The sequence below is a fragment of the Ruditapes philippinarum genome, unplaced genomic scaffold (genome assembly GCF_026571515.1).
Source record: "Ruditapes philippinarum isolate M1 unplaced genomic scaffold, ASM2657151v2 ctg4222_1_1_1_1, whole genome shotgun sequence".
Taxonomy (NCBI): domain Eukaryota; kingdom Metazoa; phylum Mollusca; class Bivalvia; order Venerida; family Veneridae; genus Ruditapes; species Ruditapes philippinarum.
Window position 1 is genome coordinate 128,058 of NW_026866079.1, and position 18,768 is coordinate 146,825.

Genomic DNA, 18,768 nt, shown 5'->3' on the forward strand with positions numbered 1-18,768 from the left:
GTAAATCTTTAAACAATATTTCCTTTCCAGGTATTACATTTGTTGGTGTGGTTTCTTTATTATGACCTCACGTTTTATAATATTTACTGTGCATTATAGGTCCCATATGATATTTTAAATACATAAATTACCTCTTAAATTAGATAAATGGTGTGAATAGCAAAAGAATAACAATTAAAAAATCATTAGATATAAATAATATTGAATAGCAAAAGGATAACAATTAAAATCATCAGATATTAATAATAATTATCATATTACTCACTGCAAACAGGTTTTGATCCTGACCAAATACCAGCAGTGTCACAAGTTCTATTACCATCACCTACTAAATGATATCCCACAGCACATGAATATTGCACATATGTAGCTGTACCACTGGTACCTACTGACATATCGCCACTGTTCATGTTTTCTAATGCCTCGCACAGAACTGAAACACATATATACCTGTTATAACGTCTTAGTTTATACATAACTTTAGTTTGATTGTATCTGAAGCTATAACCTTATAGACACACTCTGGAGTCTGTTCCTGGTACAAACCAGCACTGAGCAATGGGTGTAAAGTTTCTTGCTCAAGGAAATAACATCTTGTCCCTGACAGGGTTTGAACCAATACAACAAGCCATTCTTAAAGTACATGTACTTATCTTTAGATTATTAGCCTGATGCACTAACCACTTGGCCATGCTGCCACACTTCTTATTCAATTATCAACTTCTTATTCTTATATTTTAATACATAGAAACTTTTATCATAAAATAATATCAAGTATTTAACCATTTAACATTTATCTGATTTTGTGTAATGAACTTAATGCCATATCTTTACTTTTGGAGTAGCTTATTGAGGAATTGTAAATTAGAAGAACTTAAAATGGCAACAGCATAGTCTTTTAAGTCTGCTAAGGGCAGTACTTTACAAGGAATCTTCAAATTAGTAAAAAGTAGCTTTTAACTTAATATGAAAAAGTACAAACCACAAGATGGCTCAGAGAAATCCCAACTTCCAGATGATCTACATGACAACTGTTGAAAACCTTTCAAAGTGTAACCAACACTACATTGAAAATTAGCATATGTTACACTGTTCATTGAGCTTAGAGTTACAATGCCATTGTCAGGACTTGAAACTGTCTCACAGGACACTGAAATATTGAAGCAAAAAATCAGGTACAAGTAATTCATGTAAGAAATTGTTTACAAAATATTTCACATCTCATTTCATTTGCTGTGTTTGATATCCTATTAAGCCTTAAAGGAACTCCACTGAGGTCCAAAAACTTAAAAACATAAAATTTGAATCTCTTACATAAATCAACTTGGGCACTTAAAACAGAAAGATGTGCAAAGATATGTAAAAATATGCTCAAAATCAATTAAAAAAATGTATTTTGTGCTATTTTAGCCTGATTTGAGTGGAACAGTATTGAAAGGCATTTCAATTTCTAATTATTTTTCACAATTTGAATAATCATTCTGGAAAATTGGTGCGAGCAAATTATCTGAAATTTTGCACATAAGCTATCGGTCTAGACATACATCAAAAGGAACAAATTATATCCAGTCATGTCATGTCAAATAAAATCCGTGGACTCCCTTTAATTCAGATTATACAATACAATTCAGAATACACAATGTAATACAATACTTATACAGTATAATATCAATACTAATTCAGTATAATATAAAAAATTAAATCTTGTAATTTGTCCAAAAATACCAACAATACAGATTCAAACTTCAGTTACCATAGCTTTTAGCATTTAAGCATAAATTATAAAACATTAATATCAAATAAAAAGAAGAAAAAAAACAACAACATACAACATCAATACAACACCTGAATATACATGTATGAATTCACTCTTTTGATTATAACTAAATTATTTTTACCACAAACAGCTGTAGAAAAATCCCATGTTCCATCAGAGCGACATTTCACTGTTCTGGTACCACTGATGGTGTATCCCGTTTCACAGGAGATTTCAGCACTGGTTATCAGTCCATTAGTTTCCATAGAAACATTACCCCCTGATGGTGAATTTAATGATTCACAAGTAACTGAAAAGTAACATGAAACATGGCAATGTTATGAAACCAAGTTTTCAACAATAGCCACTGCAAAGGGGGTCAGGTTGTCATTCGTCATACCCCCTCAGGCCCTTTTTTTTTAACAAAAAATTTTTTATTTTGGTGAAATAATAAAAAGGGCCAAGGCCAAAATTTTTAAAAGACTCAATTATGATGGGTTTTTCTAACTGTGACCTTGACTCTTGGGTCCGAAAAAGCAATCCAAAGCCATGTCTCTGTATAAAGTATGATTTTAATATATCTCATAACTAAACTCTAATTATATACTGAAAACCACTAGACCTTGACCCGAAGGGGGGGGGGGGGCAAAAGCAGTCCCAAGAGGTCAATACAGTTATTGCCCTTGTAACATTCATCTGTTGATTTTCATAGATTTTGAAAATTATTTTCTACCTTTTTATGAAAGGAAATACAAGTTTAAAAATGGCTTACCAGTATATTTCTCATTTGAGTACAAAGGATATAGAAGTTTGTCAAAACTAAAAGTTCATTTGTGTTCAAAGGAAATACAAGTCTGTCATAACCAAAAGCTCATTTGAATAAATAGGAAGTACTAGTCAGCAATATTCAGTACAAAGGAGGAACACATCTGTAGTAAACAAAAGCTCATTTACATACGAAGGAATAAGAAATCATCATAACCAAAAGCTCATTTAAGTGCAATGTGTAACAAATTGTTATAACCAAGAGCTCATTTCAGTTCAAAGGAAGTACGAGTCTTTAATATTGAAAAGCTCATTGGAGCACAAAGGAAGCAAAAGTTGAATTTGTGTCCAAAAGGAAGTCAGGTCCGTAATATTCAAGAGCTCAATGAAGCACAAAATTTGCACAAGACTGTCATAACAAAGAGCTCATTTGTGTTCTAAAGGAAGTACAAGTGTACAGTAAACTAAATAAGAAGCATTTCAGCCCAATGTAATGCCTATCTAAGTACAAATACAATATCTCTTATTTATTTTTGTTTTACATACCACATGTAGGAGCAGTACCATTCCATCCTGTACTGTCATTGTTACACACTCTGATATATTCCCCATACAAGGTATATCCAGTATCACATGTGTATGTTGCTAGGTAACCATTACTAATTACATCACCATCAACCAGATTTGTAGGATCAGCACATACTAAAATAAATCAAAACTGGTACTTTTATAACATTACATATAACATAACTTTCATATCCGAGTAAGCAGTAAGTTCATATGTAGTTTCAACTGTATTTCTAGTGCATGCTAAAATTATATCAAATAGGACATGGATATCCTCACATTCCACTGTTTTGTTACTCTAGCAAAACAGTACTGTGACATCTATAGAGCGATGGACTGACTACGGCATATCTATATTCCCCATCCCAGCATCAAGTATTGTGAAGGGGCATAAATACTGTGAAATTCATAAAATTGTTTAATATCTATGTTGGTTTTACTTCATTTTGGGCTCTTTATCATTCATTTTGTGCTTTGTATCAAAAAATGCTTAACACATTATTTCAAAAGTTTCTGATGGTTATATATAGATGTTTAATGAAACAACTATTGTGAGGTAAGAGTAAATGGTAGGTAAGTGGCAACACTCACCACATTCAGGTGTATTTGACGTCCACTGACCACCAGAATTACAACTTCTCACTCCCTCTCCAACAAGAATATAACCTGTATCACAACTATAGGTTACTGTACTTTCTGTACCATTTGAGGAAATGACGAAACTTCCACTAGAAGGTGCACTGATCTCTTCACAAGAAACTTGAAAAAGAAAGAACAAATCAATAGGTTTTATGTACAAATGTGATAAATATATAATATTTCTTTTTATCCACAGTCAAATACCTATTCTATGCAAAAAAACTCACAAAATTACAAAACAGTAAATCAAAAGACCAAAAGGCTTTTATTTCCCTTATGAAACTGATATGACACATTTTTTTAAGTATAAAATACATATCAAACAATAACAGAATTAAAATTCAACCAAACTTCCTACTGGGCTCACTATGTTTGCATTTATTTAGCATAAAATGTAGAAAAAATTCACAAATTTGTGTCTGCAGACAGTGCACTCAATTTTCTGCTGGTTATCTAAAGAAACAAGAGGGCCATGATGGCCCTGAGGTCGCTCACCTGTATATAGGCCCCCCCCCCCCCCCCACCCAAACGTTTCAGGGCCAATTTAACCCAAGGGCTTTTATTTGCACAAACTTGGTAGACACCCATAAGAAGATGTTTCATACTAAACATCTAAGCTCTAGCTCATTGGGCTTTTTAAAAGAAGATTTTTTTTAAAGTTTTTACTATACACATATAGTTAAAACAATGACACCCCTGGGGCCGGGCCAGTTTTGACCCCAGGGCTTTTATTTGAACAAACTTTGTAGACACTTACTAGAAGATGTTTCATGCTTAATATCTAAACTCTAGCTATTTGGGTTTTTTCAAAGAAGATTTTAAGTTTTTGCTATACAAATATCAAGAAAATCAATGACCCCCGGGGCGGGGCCAGTTTTGACCCCAGGCCTTTTATTTGAACAAACTTTGTAGACACTCACTAAAAGATGTTTCATGCTTAATATCTTAACTTTAGCTATTTGGGTTTTTTCAAAGAAGATTTTTTAAGTTTTTGCTATACACATATAAGGAAAAATCAATGACCCCCGGGGCGGTGCCAATTTTGACCCCAGGGCTTTTATTTGAACAAACTTGGTAGACACCTATTAGAACATGTTTGATGCTAAATATCTTAGCCATAGCTCTTTGAGTTCTTTAAAAGAAGATTTTTAATTTTTTACTATATGCATATAGTGAAAATCAATGATCCCCCGGGGCGGGGCCAATTTTGACCCCAGGGCTTTTATTTGAACAAACTTGGTAGACACCCATTAGATCATGTTTCATGCTAATATCTTAGCTCTAGCTCTTTGGGTTCTTTAAAAGAAGATTTTTTAAGTTTTTACTATATGCATATAGGGAAAATCAATGACCCCCGGGGCGGGGCCAATTTTGACCCCAGGGCTTTTATTTATACAAACTTGGTAGACACTCACTAGAAGATGTTTCATGCCAAATATCTAAGCTCTAGCTCTTATGGTTTTTTAAAAGAAGATATTTAAAGTTTTTTCTTTTGGTTGCCATGGCAACCAGAGTTCTGCATGGAATTAAATTCTTTGAACAATTTTTAAAGGTGACCACCAAAGGAACATTCCTGTGAAGTATGGATGAAATTGGCTCAGTGGTTTATGAGGAGATGTCATTTAAAGTAAAAGTTTACAGACGGACGCCGGACGAAAAGCGATCACAAAAGCTCACCCTGTCACTTTGTGACAGGTGAGCTAAAAATCAACATAAACTAGAACTGCCACTATCATGGCATGAATACCCCCGCATACCACTTTGTCAGAATCAACAGTGGCCATTTAGAACTCAAGGACAACCTCCCTGCCAAATCTGAGGTTACTTAACCAGTGCATTGCTAAGTTATGTATTCTACATGCTTCAAATGTGAAAATGTCAAAATCAATACACTCTGGACAGGCATTCTGAAGCAATTGAGGGGAAAAGCTTTATTTTGACAAGGTCCCTGTGACCTTGACCTGGTGACCTCAAAATCAATACGGATCATTTAATAATCATGACTAACCTCCATGCCAAATATGAAGACTGTGGGTCATAGGAATCTTAAGTTATTGGGCGGACAAAGCTTTTTGAAGTCAAGGCCCCTGTGACCTTGACCTTTGACCCGGTGACCTCAAAATCAATAGGGGTCATCAACTAATCATGACTAACCTCCATGCCAAATATGAAGACTGTGGGTCAAAGGAATCTTAAGTTATTGGGCGGACAAGCTTTTTGAAGTCAAGGCCCCTGTGACCTTGACCTTTGACCCGGTGACCTCAAAATAAATAGGGGTCATCTACTAATCACGACTAACCTCCATGCCAAATATGAAAGACTGTGGGTCAAAGGAATCTTAAGTTATTGGGCGGACAAGCTTTTTGAAGTCAAGGGCCCTGTGACCTTGACCTTTGACCCGGTGACCTCAAAATCAATAGGGTCATCTACTAATCACGACTAGCCTCCATGCCAAATATGAAGACTGTGGGTCAAAGGAATCTTAAGTTATTAGGCGGGACAAGCTTTTTGAAGTCAAGGCCCCTGTGACCTTGACCTTTGACCCGGTGACCTCAAAATCAATAGGGGTCATCTACTAATCATGACTAACCTCCATGCCAAATATGAAGACTGTGGGTCAAAGGAATCTTAAGTTATTGGGCGGACAAGCTTTTTGAAGTCAAGGCCCCTGTGACCTGGTGACCTCAAAATCAATAGGGGTCAACTACTAATCATGACTAACCTCCATGCCAAATATGAAGACTGAGGGTCAAAGGAATCTTAAGTTATTGGGCGGACAAGCTTTTTTTGAAGTCAAGGCCCCTGTGACCTTGACCTTTGACCTGGTTGACCTCAAAATCAATAGGGGTCATCTAACTTATCATGACTAACCTCCATGCAAAATATGAAGACTGTGGGTCAAAGGAATCTTAAGTTATTGGGCGGACAAACTTTTTTGAAGTCAAGGCCCCTGTGACCTTTGAGCTGGTGACCTCAAAATCAATAGGGGTCATCTACTAATCATGACTAACCTCCATGCCAAATATGAAGACTGTGGGTCAAAGGAATCTTAAGTTATTGGGCAGACAAGAAAAAACCGCCGGACAGCCGGACAACCTGATTCCAGTATACCCCCCTTACAACTTTGTTGTGCGGGGGTATAAAAAGGGCGCATAATTCTGCAAAAAAATAATATTTTATCATTACCTGCCTTTTTGAAATTGCATCTTTTTATGGCAATAAACATGCATACCAAGTTTGTGGTGAATAGCTTTGAGAGTTTCTGAGAGAATGAACCTAAATGAAAGCTTTTCAAAAGCCAATGCCGATGTGTGGTTCATGACAATAGATTCATTTTTTTATTGAAAAGTGGAGCTAAAAAGCAAAACAGTGTAATGATTTTGATACAAAATATTAGTTACCACAGGTAGGAACGTTATTGCTCCAAACGCCATTTTCATTACAAGTTATCTGACTGTCTCCATGTAACGTGAAACCTGTCACACATGTAAAATCTACCTGTGATGTTGAACCATTAGTTGAAGAAGAACTATCTCCATCTATAATATTGTCTACATCAATGCATTTCACTGAAAAAAAAGGACAAAGTTAAAAATACAAATAATGATATAAGCACATTTCACTCAGGAAGGTTAACTTGTAAGAGTTTCATTAAAACAGAATATTTTCAAATGGTATTAGACTTTCAAGTCCGAACAACCAACATTTAAAACAAGAGCTGTCAACAGGACAACAGTCTCGACTATTCTCAGTGCTTTATAGTATATTCTAACACGACCCTTATTTTTTCCCTTTTGAATATAGAAGAACCCAAAGTGTGTCTTATTATGCAACAAAAACACTGTTAACGTTCTATATTAAGACATGTGATGTAATCATTACACATGTGACGTAACCACGTAACCACTAAAAAAGTACGGAAACATATCAAGCGCAGTTTAGCTTAAAATCAGGTACAGCTGTATTTATTTGTTAATGTTGTTAGAATCAAAATAATATATCCAAATCAGTGATTTTATTGCTTGATAAAATCACTGTTTGTCGTTCGGATGCGCATCATTACATCACTCAGGCGAGGCTTTTCTGATATGATTCCTCGACTCCAAACTTTAAACAGTGATTTTATTGAGCGATCAAATCACTGTTTGGGATATATTATTTCTTAAACAAGAGCATTGCAATAAATTATGTATAATTTTTTTAGTTCAAAAAGGGCAATAATTCTGTCAAAATCGATGTTAGAGTTATGGGCCTTGGACAGTGAGTTTTTTATTATACTCTCAAATAAGTGTGTGAAGTTTCAACCTATTCTCTTCAGTAGTTATGGAGATACAAACTTGCATGCACAATCTTAATTAAAGTGACGCCAACACAGGGTTTAGTTCAATAGCTCTCCCTATTCTTTGATTAGTCAAGCTACCAAAATTGTTGCTCAAAGAATATGTAACAAACTGAATAACATTGTAAAATGGAAGTTTTACCACAAGATGGTGCAGTTCCCAACCACCCTTGCCCTGTGTAACTACACTCTCTAGATATTTCTCCATCCAGGGAATATCCTACTGAACAGCTATATGTCACAATGGTACTATCAGAAGAAAATGACAGTGCTGCATTCACAGGTGTTGCTGGTGAATCACAAACTAAAAATAATATAAATATTTGTTTGAATTCTGGAAAGTATATGTATAAGATAGTGCCAAGTGTGCACTATTCTAAATTCAAAGTAATCTAACAAATTTACAATTAAATACTGTGTTCTGTTTTTTAAATTTGTCTTGAACTGCATTCAATGTTATATTGTTCATTTTGGTCTTACTGACTAATGAAAAGTTTTATACATATTTGTTAGAACAATAATCTTCACAAAATTTATTGATTTTATAATACTGCACACTTTTAAATCAAATTATGCCTCACATAAAAATATTATTTTCTTTCCTTCTTTAAAGGCACATTATGCCTCAGCTATAAATATTATTTTCTTTCCTTCTTTAAAGGCAGATTATGCCTCAGATACAAATATTATTTTCTTTCCTTCTTTAAAGGCATATTATGCCTCAGATACAAATATTATTTTCTTTCCTTCTTTAAAGGCAGATTATGCCTCAGATATGAATATTATTTTCTTTCCTTCTTTAAAGGCACATTATGCCTCAGATACAAATATTATTTTCTTTCCTTCTTTAAAGGCAGATTATGCTTCAGATACAAATATTATTTTCTTTCCTTCTTTAAAGGCACATTATGCCTCAGATACAAATATTATGTTCTTTCCTTCTTTAAAGGCACATTATGCCTCACATATGAATATTATTTTCCTTTTTACAAAAGGTAAACATGAGTTTTATTATGTTCAAATAATGGTTCAAGACTCTAAGATGCATATCACCTGGAGAAGAGCTCTAGATGCGAATTTATTTGTCATAAAAGTATCAAAATGTAAACATAGTAAAATTTTGACTTCCATATAAAATACTACAAAATTATAACTATGTTATTTGCTAACAAGCAACAGAAGCAAAATACAGGTTCAGGTATTTGACCAATAAATAATTTTTTTGAAACTTTAACAAGACACTAAAAACAATTGATTTTCTAATGAAATAAAAGCATTTCTGGGACAAAATGGGCCTTTTAAATAACACTTCAAAGTTATGTTTATAGTAACTTAGTATATATGTAAATTTATTTTAATTAGTTTTTGTATTTATGTAAATTTTATTATAATAATGTCATGACTTACCACATGCTGGCAAAGATCCATTCCAACTTCCATCAGTTTGGCACTGGATGACAGAGTTGCCTACAAGATGATAGCCACTGATGCATGAAAACTCTATGTATGAAAATAACTTGTCTGTAAAATTGTTCCTGTATCCATTAGCTGGTGTCATCATCTCTTCACATGTGACTGAAATAAATGTTAGATTTTGTATAAAGGTATCTCAATTGAATATGGCCCCATCAAAGCAGTTACAGTACTTATAATTCATGTTTATTTTATATAATGGTATCTCCATTGAATTTGGCAGTTACACTATTATTTATGTTTATACTGTATTCTTAGAAAAGATTTTGCACGTTTTAAGTTAGCTCCTTTTGCCGTAGGCATGATTCCGCGAATCTTAATAGTCGCGAATAGTATCACTTATAACAAATCCGCGAACATTCCAAGCTTCAACCAAATAAAAACATAAATGTGCAGAATATTTTTTATAATCTACTTACAAAAAAAACATATAAACACAGGTGCTATAGGAATGTGTAAAGAATTATGTAAAGATCATCTCCTTGCTAAATCACTTCATGTTTTAGCTTGTAATCCATATTTACATTTTGGATGAAAAGTAAAAATTTGTTTATACGCTTTTTTAATTAATCAGACAGTGCTCCCATTTATGGGTTTGTCAAGTTTCAGTTTTTTAGTAAAGTATAGAACTGTATTAGCATTTCCGTGTAATGTTGCATATTTCCCAACCTCCGCCCGTGTTTCCTCATCATAATTTGCATAGTTCCCCCGTTTATGTTTAATGCCTTTTTTGATAACATCTTTCACTTACTCATTCGCAATTCTATCACAGAATCATGACTCATACTACAAGACGGTAACAATGTCTCCAAAAGATCAGCAATTCTTTCTGATTTTTCAAAAAATTACGTATCGACATTTTGAAGATAAAGTCAGTTATGATTCAAATGAGAATAAAGGCTAATGGGTCTGACTAAATAGAGGATATTTGTTTAGTTCAGTGTAAGATCAGAATATATTTCACCGAGTGGGCACCAAAAGGTATATTTCACGAGTGGCGCAGCCACGAGTGAAATATGAACTTTTGGTGTTCACAAGGTGAAATATATTTCGATCTTACACTAAACTAAACAAATTTTCTTTTTATTACATGCAAAGAAACGTTTTAAAAAGACATTAAACCTAAAACTGAATGAAAAGCGCGCCAAATGATTATACAACGTGACGTCATTTACGACGTCACGTCATAAAGTTGGTACCCAGTACTGTTTACGCTGGTATTTCACTGAAACAACGTAAGGGGCTTAAATTCAAAACAGTGAAATTATCAAAGTGGTAATTTCACTGTTTCAAACAGTGAAATTACCAATTTTATATCACTGATATATTTCTATAAACCACCAAAAAGCATGTAATAAATGTAACTTTATCACATAGTGAATAGTGGAAAAAAGGTAAGGAAATAAGTAAAAAGTGTTCACAGAACAACCGTCTGTGTTCGATTAGTCAATAGATGGAAAGGTATCAAGTAACGTGGCCCTTTAGGCGCGACATGTCAAAACAAGAGGGCCATGATGGCCCTAGATCGCTCACCTGAATTATCAAACTCATCCAAACAATTACCTAGACAAGCATTCTGACCAAGTCTCATGACAGGTGAGTCAAAAATGTGACCACTACAGTGTTAACAAGGATTATCCATATTTGAGCAGTGCGACCTAGTTTTTTACCCAGGTGACACATATTCAAACTTGACCTAGAAATCATCAAAACAAACTTTCAGACCAATTTCCAGGATACTTGGATCAAAACAGTAGCAACTAGAGTGTTAACAAGATTTTTCTATTTTTAGCTCCGGTGACCTAGTTTCACATGCGATTTCGAACTAATCCAAGCAATTACCTAGACAAGCATCCTGACCAAGTTTGATGATAATCGAGTCGAAAATGTGACCACTAGAATGTTACAAGGTTTTTCCATATTTGGGCGGTGTGACCTAGTTTTTCATCCAAGATGACCCATGTTTGATCTTGACTTAGAAATCATCAAAAAAAAACTTTCAGACCAATTAACAGAATATTTGGATCACAACAGTAGCCACTAGAGTGTTTACAAGATTTTCTATTTTTAGCTCATGTGACCTAGTTTTTCATCCGAGATGTCCCATGTTCGATTTATTCCAAGCAATGACCTATTCAAGTTTCCTGACCAAGTTTGATGACAATTGAGTCAAAATTGTGACCACTAGAGTGTTAACAAGGTTTTTCTATTTTTAGCTCCTGTGACCTAGTTTTTCATCCGAGATGACCCATGTTCGAACTCATCTGAGCTATCACCTAGACAAGCATCTTGATCAAGTTTGATGATGATTGATGCAAAAATGTGACCGCTAAAGTGTTAACAAGGTTTTTCTATTTATAGCTCCGGTGACCTAGTTTTTCATCCGAGATGACCCATATTCGAACTCATCTGAGCTATTATCTAAACAAGCATCCTGACAAAGTTTGATGATGATTGGGTCAAAAATGTGACCACTAGAGTGTTCACAAGGTTTTTCTATTTTTAGCTCCTGTGACCTAGTTTTTCATCAGAGATGACCCATGTTCGAACTCATCCAAGCAATTGACTAGACAAGCATTCTGACCAAGTTTGATGATGATTGGTTCAAAAATGTGACCACTAGAGTGTTCACAAGGTTTTTCTATTTATAGCTCCTGTGACCTACTTTTTCATCCGAGATGACCCATGTTCGAACTCATCCGAGCTATCACCTAGACAAACATCCTGACCAAGTTTGATGATGATTGGGTCAAAAATGTGACCTCTAGAGTTTTCACAAGGTTTTTCTATTTTTAGCTCTTGTGACCTAGTTTTTCATCCGAGATGACCCATGTTCGAACTCATCCGAGCTTTCAACTAGATAAGCATCCTGACCAAGTTTGATGATGATTGAGGCAAAAATGCGACCGCTAGAGTGTTCACAAGAAATTGTGGACGGCCGGACGGACGACGGACGACGGACATTCACCGATCCTAAAAGCTCACCCTGAGCAAGCTCAGGTGAGCTAAAAAGATAAATAGAGGATATTTGTTTAGTTCAGTGTAAGATCGGAATATATTTCACCGAGTGAGCATCAAAAGGTATATTTCACGAGTGGCGCAGCCACGAGTGAAATGTGAACTTTTGGTGTTCACAAGGTGAAATATATTTCGATCTTACACTAAACTAAACAAATTTTCTTTTTATTATATGCAAAGAAACGTTTTAAAAAGACATTAAACCTGATACTGAACGAAAAGCGCGCCAAATAATAATACAACGTGACGTCATTTACGACGTCACGTCATTAAGTTGGTACCCAGTACTGTGCACGCTGGTATTTCACTGAAACAACGTAAGGGGCTTAAATTCAAAACAGTGAAATTATCAAAGTGGTAATTTCACTGTTTCAAACAGTGAAATTACCAGTTTTATATCACTGATATATTTCTATAAACCACCGAAAAGCATGTAATAAATAAAAGTATCCAAGAGAAAAGGTCATTCATCTAAACCGTAGCCTTCAAAAACTATCATTTATGCAGTAGCGACTTAATATTCTCGGAATTCGCAGTCACTACAAATCAGCCAAAGTTTGTCTATGCGAAAATACTGACGTTGTGAAAAACACGAAATATTGTATCGGCGAACATTTCTAGGAATACAGTATTGTGGAAACTTGACTGAATATTGCCACATCATTTCAGTTACAGCATTATTCATGTTTATATTGTATAAAGGTAACTTGATTGAATATTGCAACATCAATACAGTTAAGTTATAACATTATTCATGCTTATATTGTATAAAGGTAACTCGATTGAATATTGCAACATCAATGCAGTTAAGTTATAACATTATTCATGTTTATATTGTATAAAGGTAACTCGATTGAATATTGCAACATCAATGCATTTAAGTTATAACATTATTCATGTTTATATTGTATAAAGGTAACTTGATTGAATATTGCCACATCATTGCAGTTATAGTATTATTCATGTTTATATTGTATAAAGGTAACTCGATTGAATATCGCAACATCAATGCAGTTAAGTTATAACATTATTCATGCTTATATTGTATAAAGGTAACTCGATTGAATATTGCAACATCAATGCAGTTAAGTTATAACATTATTCATGCTTATATTGTATAAAGGTAACTCGATTGAATATTGCAATGAAGTTATAGTATTATTCATGTTAAGTGTACCACAGTCTGGTTGGTTTGAACTCCAGCTTCCATCCTCTTGGCATGTCACCTCACTCTGACCACTTAAACTGTAGCCTAGATTACACTGATATGTTTTACTGGTTGTATGTCCATCTGTGTTTGTTGTTGTTGTTCCATTGGCAATGTCTGCTATATTTTCACAGCTTACTAAAAATGGATAAAATATTAGGAGCAATGAGGACTGTGCAATTAATTACAATAAAATTACTATACAATGAAACATGTATAACATTGTTAAAGAATATCATTTCACAAATATGTTGAATTGTAATTGTTTGCTCTAAAATATTGAACAGAACAGAGGTGACAAAGAATTGCTGGCTGAAAAACTGGTTGTCAGATCTCCCAGCTACCAATATTCTTAGAGTTTTGAGCTTATTGACTTTTGATAAAACATTGCTCTTTTAATAATCAGATAACTTTTACGAGCTGGATCTACCAGATTCTGAAAAGGTGTAGGTTTTGATAAACAATGTGTTTGCATTTGAAACTTGTTCATATCTCCTAACTTACCACATTCTGGAAATGTAGATAACCATACTCCATCACTACCACACTGGACAGAAGTATCTCCCTTTATACTGTATCCAGAGTCACATGTAAACTCAACTGTTGATGTGACTCCATCAGTTTCCATAGAAACAAATCCATCTGTTACTGGTGGAACTGAGCCACAACTGACTACAACATAAAAATAACATTTCATGATGTATAGTGAATGTAATACATGTATAATGGTTTTATATTGTCAAATCCAATACTTGACTCAAATTAGACTATTATAATTTTAACACTCCAAGATTGGGCCAAACTCTAGTTTTCTTTTTTTCTTATGTTTAAAGTCAAACAAATCGGGCCTAGAAAATTGTATAGACTTCCTAGAAAACAATTTAATTGTACAAAATAAAACTCAAAATTTATATTTGACCTTGATGGTCAAGGTCAATTTAAAGTAAGATAAAGTAAGGCTAGTAAGCAATCAATCAAGCAAGCAGAGGCTTTATTTATCAAGGGAACATATTTTGTTTCAAAATCTTCGATGTGGGCCTCTCAGAAAAAAAAAATACAAACTGTAGTTTTCCTAATAAAGCATTGCCTTAACAATTATAATCCCATTACATCATGAAGTTTCAATGTTCACACAAAACAACATCTTTATCCTAACAGGGACATTGCAAGTACATGGGTGAAAGTTGGAAATTTTTTGAATCTTGAAAATTTAGTTTTTTCTGGTGGGTCCAGGCCAAAGCCCTGGTAGGGGGTCCAGGGTGGCGAAGCCCCCTGGAAGCACCTGGGAATTAGTGGTTTTGAGTGCTTGTACAGCGCTTTTCCAGGATCATATGATTGCCAAAGACTGACTTTATTATCATGCAGCGAATGCATGATTTTCTGTTAACAGCTCTTGTTCATGGATATACCCTAAACATACTCTTTGATGTAGATTTAGGAAGAAACATAACCTTCAAAATATAACAACTTTTTTATTCTTGTTTCCATGTAATTGATATCAACATTATATAATATGTACATGCAAAAAATGCACGATATCACCATTGATCATAGGTTAAGAGTAGGAAGATTAGTAACTTCTTTTAATTTAATTTCACATGGTCAAGCACATTGTTCAACAATTTAATTCAGAAAAAAACACTGGAACACATTCACAGTTACATGACTGATTGACTCTAATTCTTTTCCAGGGTCCCTTTTTACTGGAAGATGGTCCCATTTTTTTTTAATCGAATCCCCCATTTCTCACCATTTGTGTCACATTCAGATAGCCATGCCCATCTCCATTTGTTAGTTTTTTTACTTTGTAAGTCCTTAGTGTTGTATGCTGGGGGAAAAAAACTTCATTTTCAATATTTTTGCAACGATCAATTATCACAAGAATATTGTTGTTATTTTTTTTCAAGAATCACCTAACCCCTTAAAGACCAGCTATTGTATTGGACTTCAGTGTAAAGCGAGCCAATCAGAATTGTCGTATTATATCGTAATTCATCGCTACCTTAGTCTGGTTCCCGTCGTACTATAAAATTTAGTACGGAGAGAAAAGGGCAGGTAATCCAGACTTCCTCTACCTAGTCGTTTAAAAAGCGTCTGCAATGTCTTGATGATCGTGAACATTCCTGATTGGGAGCGATTGGCTTTCCCATTAGGAACTTATTGGCGGAAACGGTCCAACCAAGCTAGTCTATTTACGGCCGTAGCCGGCTATCTTCGTGAAAACCTGAAAACGAGCACCTTGCAATGACGAATCATTACTAAAAATAAAGCGCAAAACAGATCGAGTCACACTGGAATTTACTTTCGTTTTCGTTTCAACAGTTTGAAAGTCGAAGTCTTGGTTGAGGTAGGCCTATACAACCTACGCCCCCACCCCTCTGAAATCTCAACGGATTTACACGTTTTGGAAAAATGATCTCTGAGGACATCGAAAATCCGGAACTTCCGTAGCAGTCCGGAAAACTTCCACCCATGCAAGTAACATATCCTTGCCATAGAGCAAAGTAGAAAAATCTATTTTTAGCCTCAGTGACCTTGGCCTTCAACAAATCAACCTGAACACAAACATCTTTCCTTCAATGACAGAAAACCATGCAAGATACCAACATTCAAAATATCTCAGAGAAACAGACAGTACACATGTTTATGGCAGTAGAACAGATGGAAGGAAAACCTGGCAATTGTATGCATCCTTGAAGACATTTTGGGAAACATGATTACTTACCACAAGTTGTATCATTATTTGACCAGCCTGTATAGTCATTTTGACAGGTGATATTGGCTGAACCATACAATGTATAACCTGGGGAGCATGTGTACATAGCCATCATACCGTCATCTGATACACTGACATCACCATCACTGATTGAAGCAGGAACTTTGCATACTGTAAATGTGGATATTCAAATATTACAAAGAACTTCAGGTAAACCTATCAGGCTGTGACACAAAAGAAATTGTCTGTTGATTTTATCTGGCCTGGTTTGTAACTCGTTTCAGACCTTGTTTTTCATTATATAAATAACATTAAGCATCTAGTTATGGTATTGAGCTTAAATACTGATACAATATGGTAACCTTAAATACTGAAATAATATGGTAAGCTTAAATACTAATACAATATGGTAAGCTTAAATACTGATACAATATGGTATTGAAGCTTAAATACTGATACAATATGGTAAATTTAAATACTAATACAATATGGTAAGCTTAAATACTGATACAATATGGTATTGAAGCTTAAATACTGATACAATATGGTAAGCTTAAATACTGATACAATATGGTAAGCTTAAATACTGATACAATATGGTAAGCTTAAATACTGATACAATATGGTATTGAAGCTTAAATACTGATACAATATGGTAAGCTTAAATACTGATACAATATGGTAAGCTTAAATACTGATACAATAATATATTAAGCTTAAATATTGATACAATATGGTTAGCTTAAATACTCATACAATATGGTAAGATTAAATACTGATACAATATGGAAAGCTTAAACACTGATACAATATGGAAAGCTTAAACACTGATACAATATGGTAAACTTAAATACTGATACAATATGATAAGCTTAAATACTGATACAATATGGTAAGATTAAATGCTAATACAATATGGTAAGCTTAAATACTGATACAATATGGGAAGCTTAAACACTGATACAATATGGAAAGCTTAAACAGTGATACAATATGGTAAGCTTAAATACTGATACAATATGGTAAGATTAAATGCTAATACAATATGGTAAGCTTAAATACTGATACAATATGGGAAGCTTAAACACTGATATAATATGGTAAGCTTAAATACTCATACAAGCTTGTCATAATTTCTTATTTTAGCATTCAATTTCTTTTGTTAGCAATCAACAATTTTTCTTGCAGTTTCCAAATTTATGACATATATGTTGCTGAAGAAAAAGAGTAAAAATAATATTGTTCATACTACAAATAGGTACTGGATTACTCCATGCCCCAGATGAACTGCAAGCTGATGAGCTAGACCCATCTAAATAATAGTCTGAGTGGCATGAAAATGTGGCACTACTTGTTGATCCATCAGATGTTATGCTAACATATCCATTTGTTGGTGAAGTTATTACTCCGCATTGCACTGAAAAAATGATATGTTAGTTATTTGTCTATAATACCCAACAAATGTTTTCATTTTAGAGAAGTTGTGAAAAAAAACACTTTCATGTGGCTTCAAGACGGAGTGGTTAACAAATTGTCAAGACACCTAAAGTTTGCAGGTTTAAAACCCAATTAGAGGCAAGCTGTTGTTCCCTTGAGCAAGAAACTTTACAACCATTGCTTAGTACTGGTTGGTTCAAGTACTCTGTCCCATAAAAAGTTCTATAGCAAGAATGAAGTATAATTTTGAAGATTGTACACCTAACAATAAAAATCCTTATTTTCTTCTACTTATTTAAGAAAGTACAAAAATCTGCACCACAATTGGCTTCTAAGAAATCCATGACCCGTCACTTTACAGAGTTAACTGTGCAGGGGTCCAATTTGTGTTAATTTGATTAAACACCTCATCACAGCGTTACATAGTGATCATCTCTTCTTATAATCACATGTCCAACCAGATAGAATGAACCCGAGCTGAGGCATGTAACTGGGTAAAACAAAAGACAAAGGGAACAAAAAAAATGTCCAAAAATTGCCTTTTTAGCTCAATTTTGAATATCATAAGTATACAAGTGTACCAACGTAATTGTCTGCGAAAGAAAAAATTTTTCACAACAAACCAGTATTTTGTGTAGCATGACAAATTTACCCATATGTTATATATTTTGGAATATGAAATAAATTAAAACAGAAGACAATGTAATATAAATGATCAAAATACCTAAAACTTACATTGTTTTATACAGGCAGACACAACAATTACCAGTGCAGCTGTTGTATTGAAAAGCATAAACTGTATAAACCGTAGACTGTATCATTTTTCAAACAAGTCAAGTACAAATGATAAA

General features: G+C 34.2%; 1 protein-coding gene across 1 annotated transcript in view; it reads right to left on the reverse strand.

Moving 5' to 3' along the window:
• The window catches only part of LOC132731224 (CUB and sushi domain-containing protein 3-like), a 141,988-nt gene that overhangs the window by 36,809 nt on the left and 86,411 nt on the right, over positions 1–18,768 (reverse strand). The window contains exons 31-42 of the mRNA XM_060717361.1: positions 17,730–17,897; positions 16,490–16,651; positions 14,269–14,436; positions 13,735–13,902; positions 9,474–9,641; positions 8,209–8,370; positions 7,129–7,296; positions 3,680–3,847; positions 3,068–3,223; positions 1,899–2,066; positions 983–1,150; positions 266–433 (exon numbers count right to left, since the gene is read on the reverse strand). Of these exons, the coding sequence (XP_060573344.1) occupies positions 266–433; positions 983–1,150; positions 1,899–2,066; positions 3,068–3,223; positions 3,680–3,847; positions 7,129–7,296; positions 8,209–8,370; positions 9,474–9,641; positions 13,735–13,902; positions 14,269–14,436; positions 16,490–16,651; positions 17,730–17,897 (1,992 nt within the window). The remainder of the gene's footprint in view (positions 1–265; positions 434–982; positions 1,151–1,898; positions 2,067–3,067; positions 3,224–3,679; positions 3,848–7,128; positions 7,297–8,208; positions 8,371–9,473; positions 9,642–13,734; positions 13,903–14,268; positions 14,437–16,489; positions 16,652–17,729; positions 17,898–18,768) is intronic.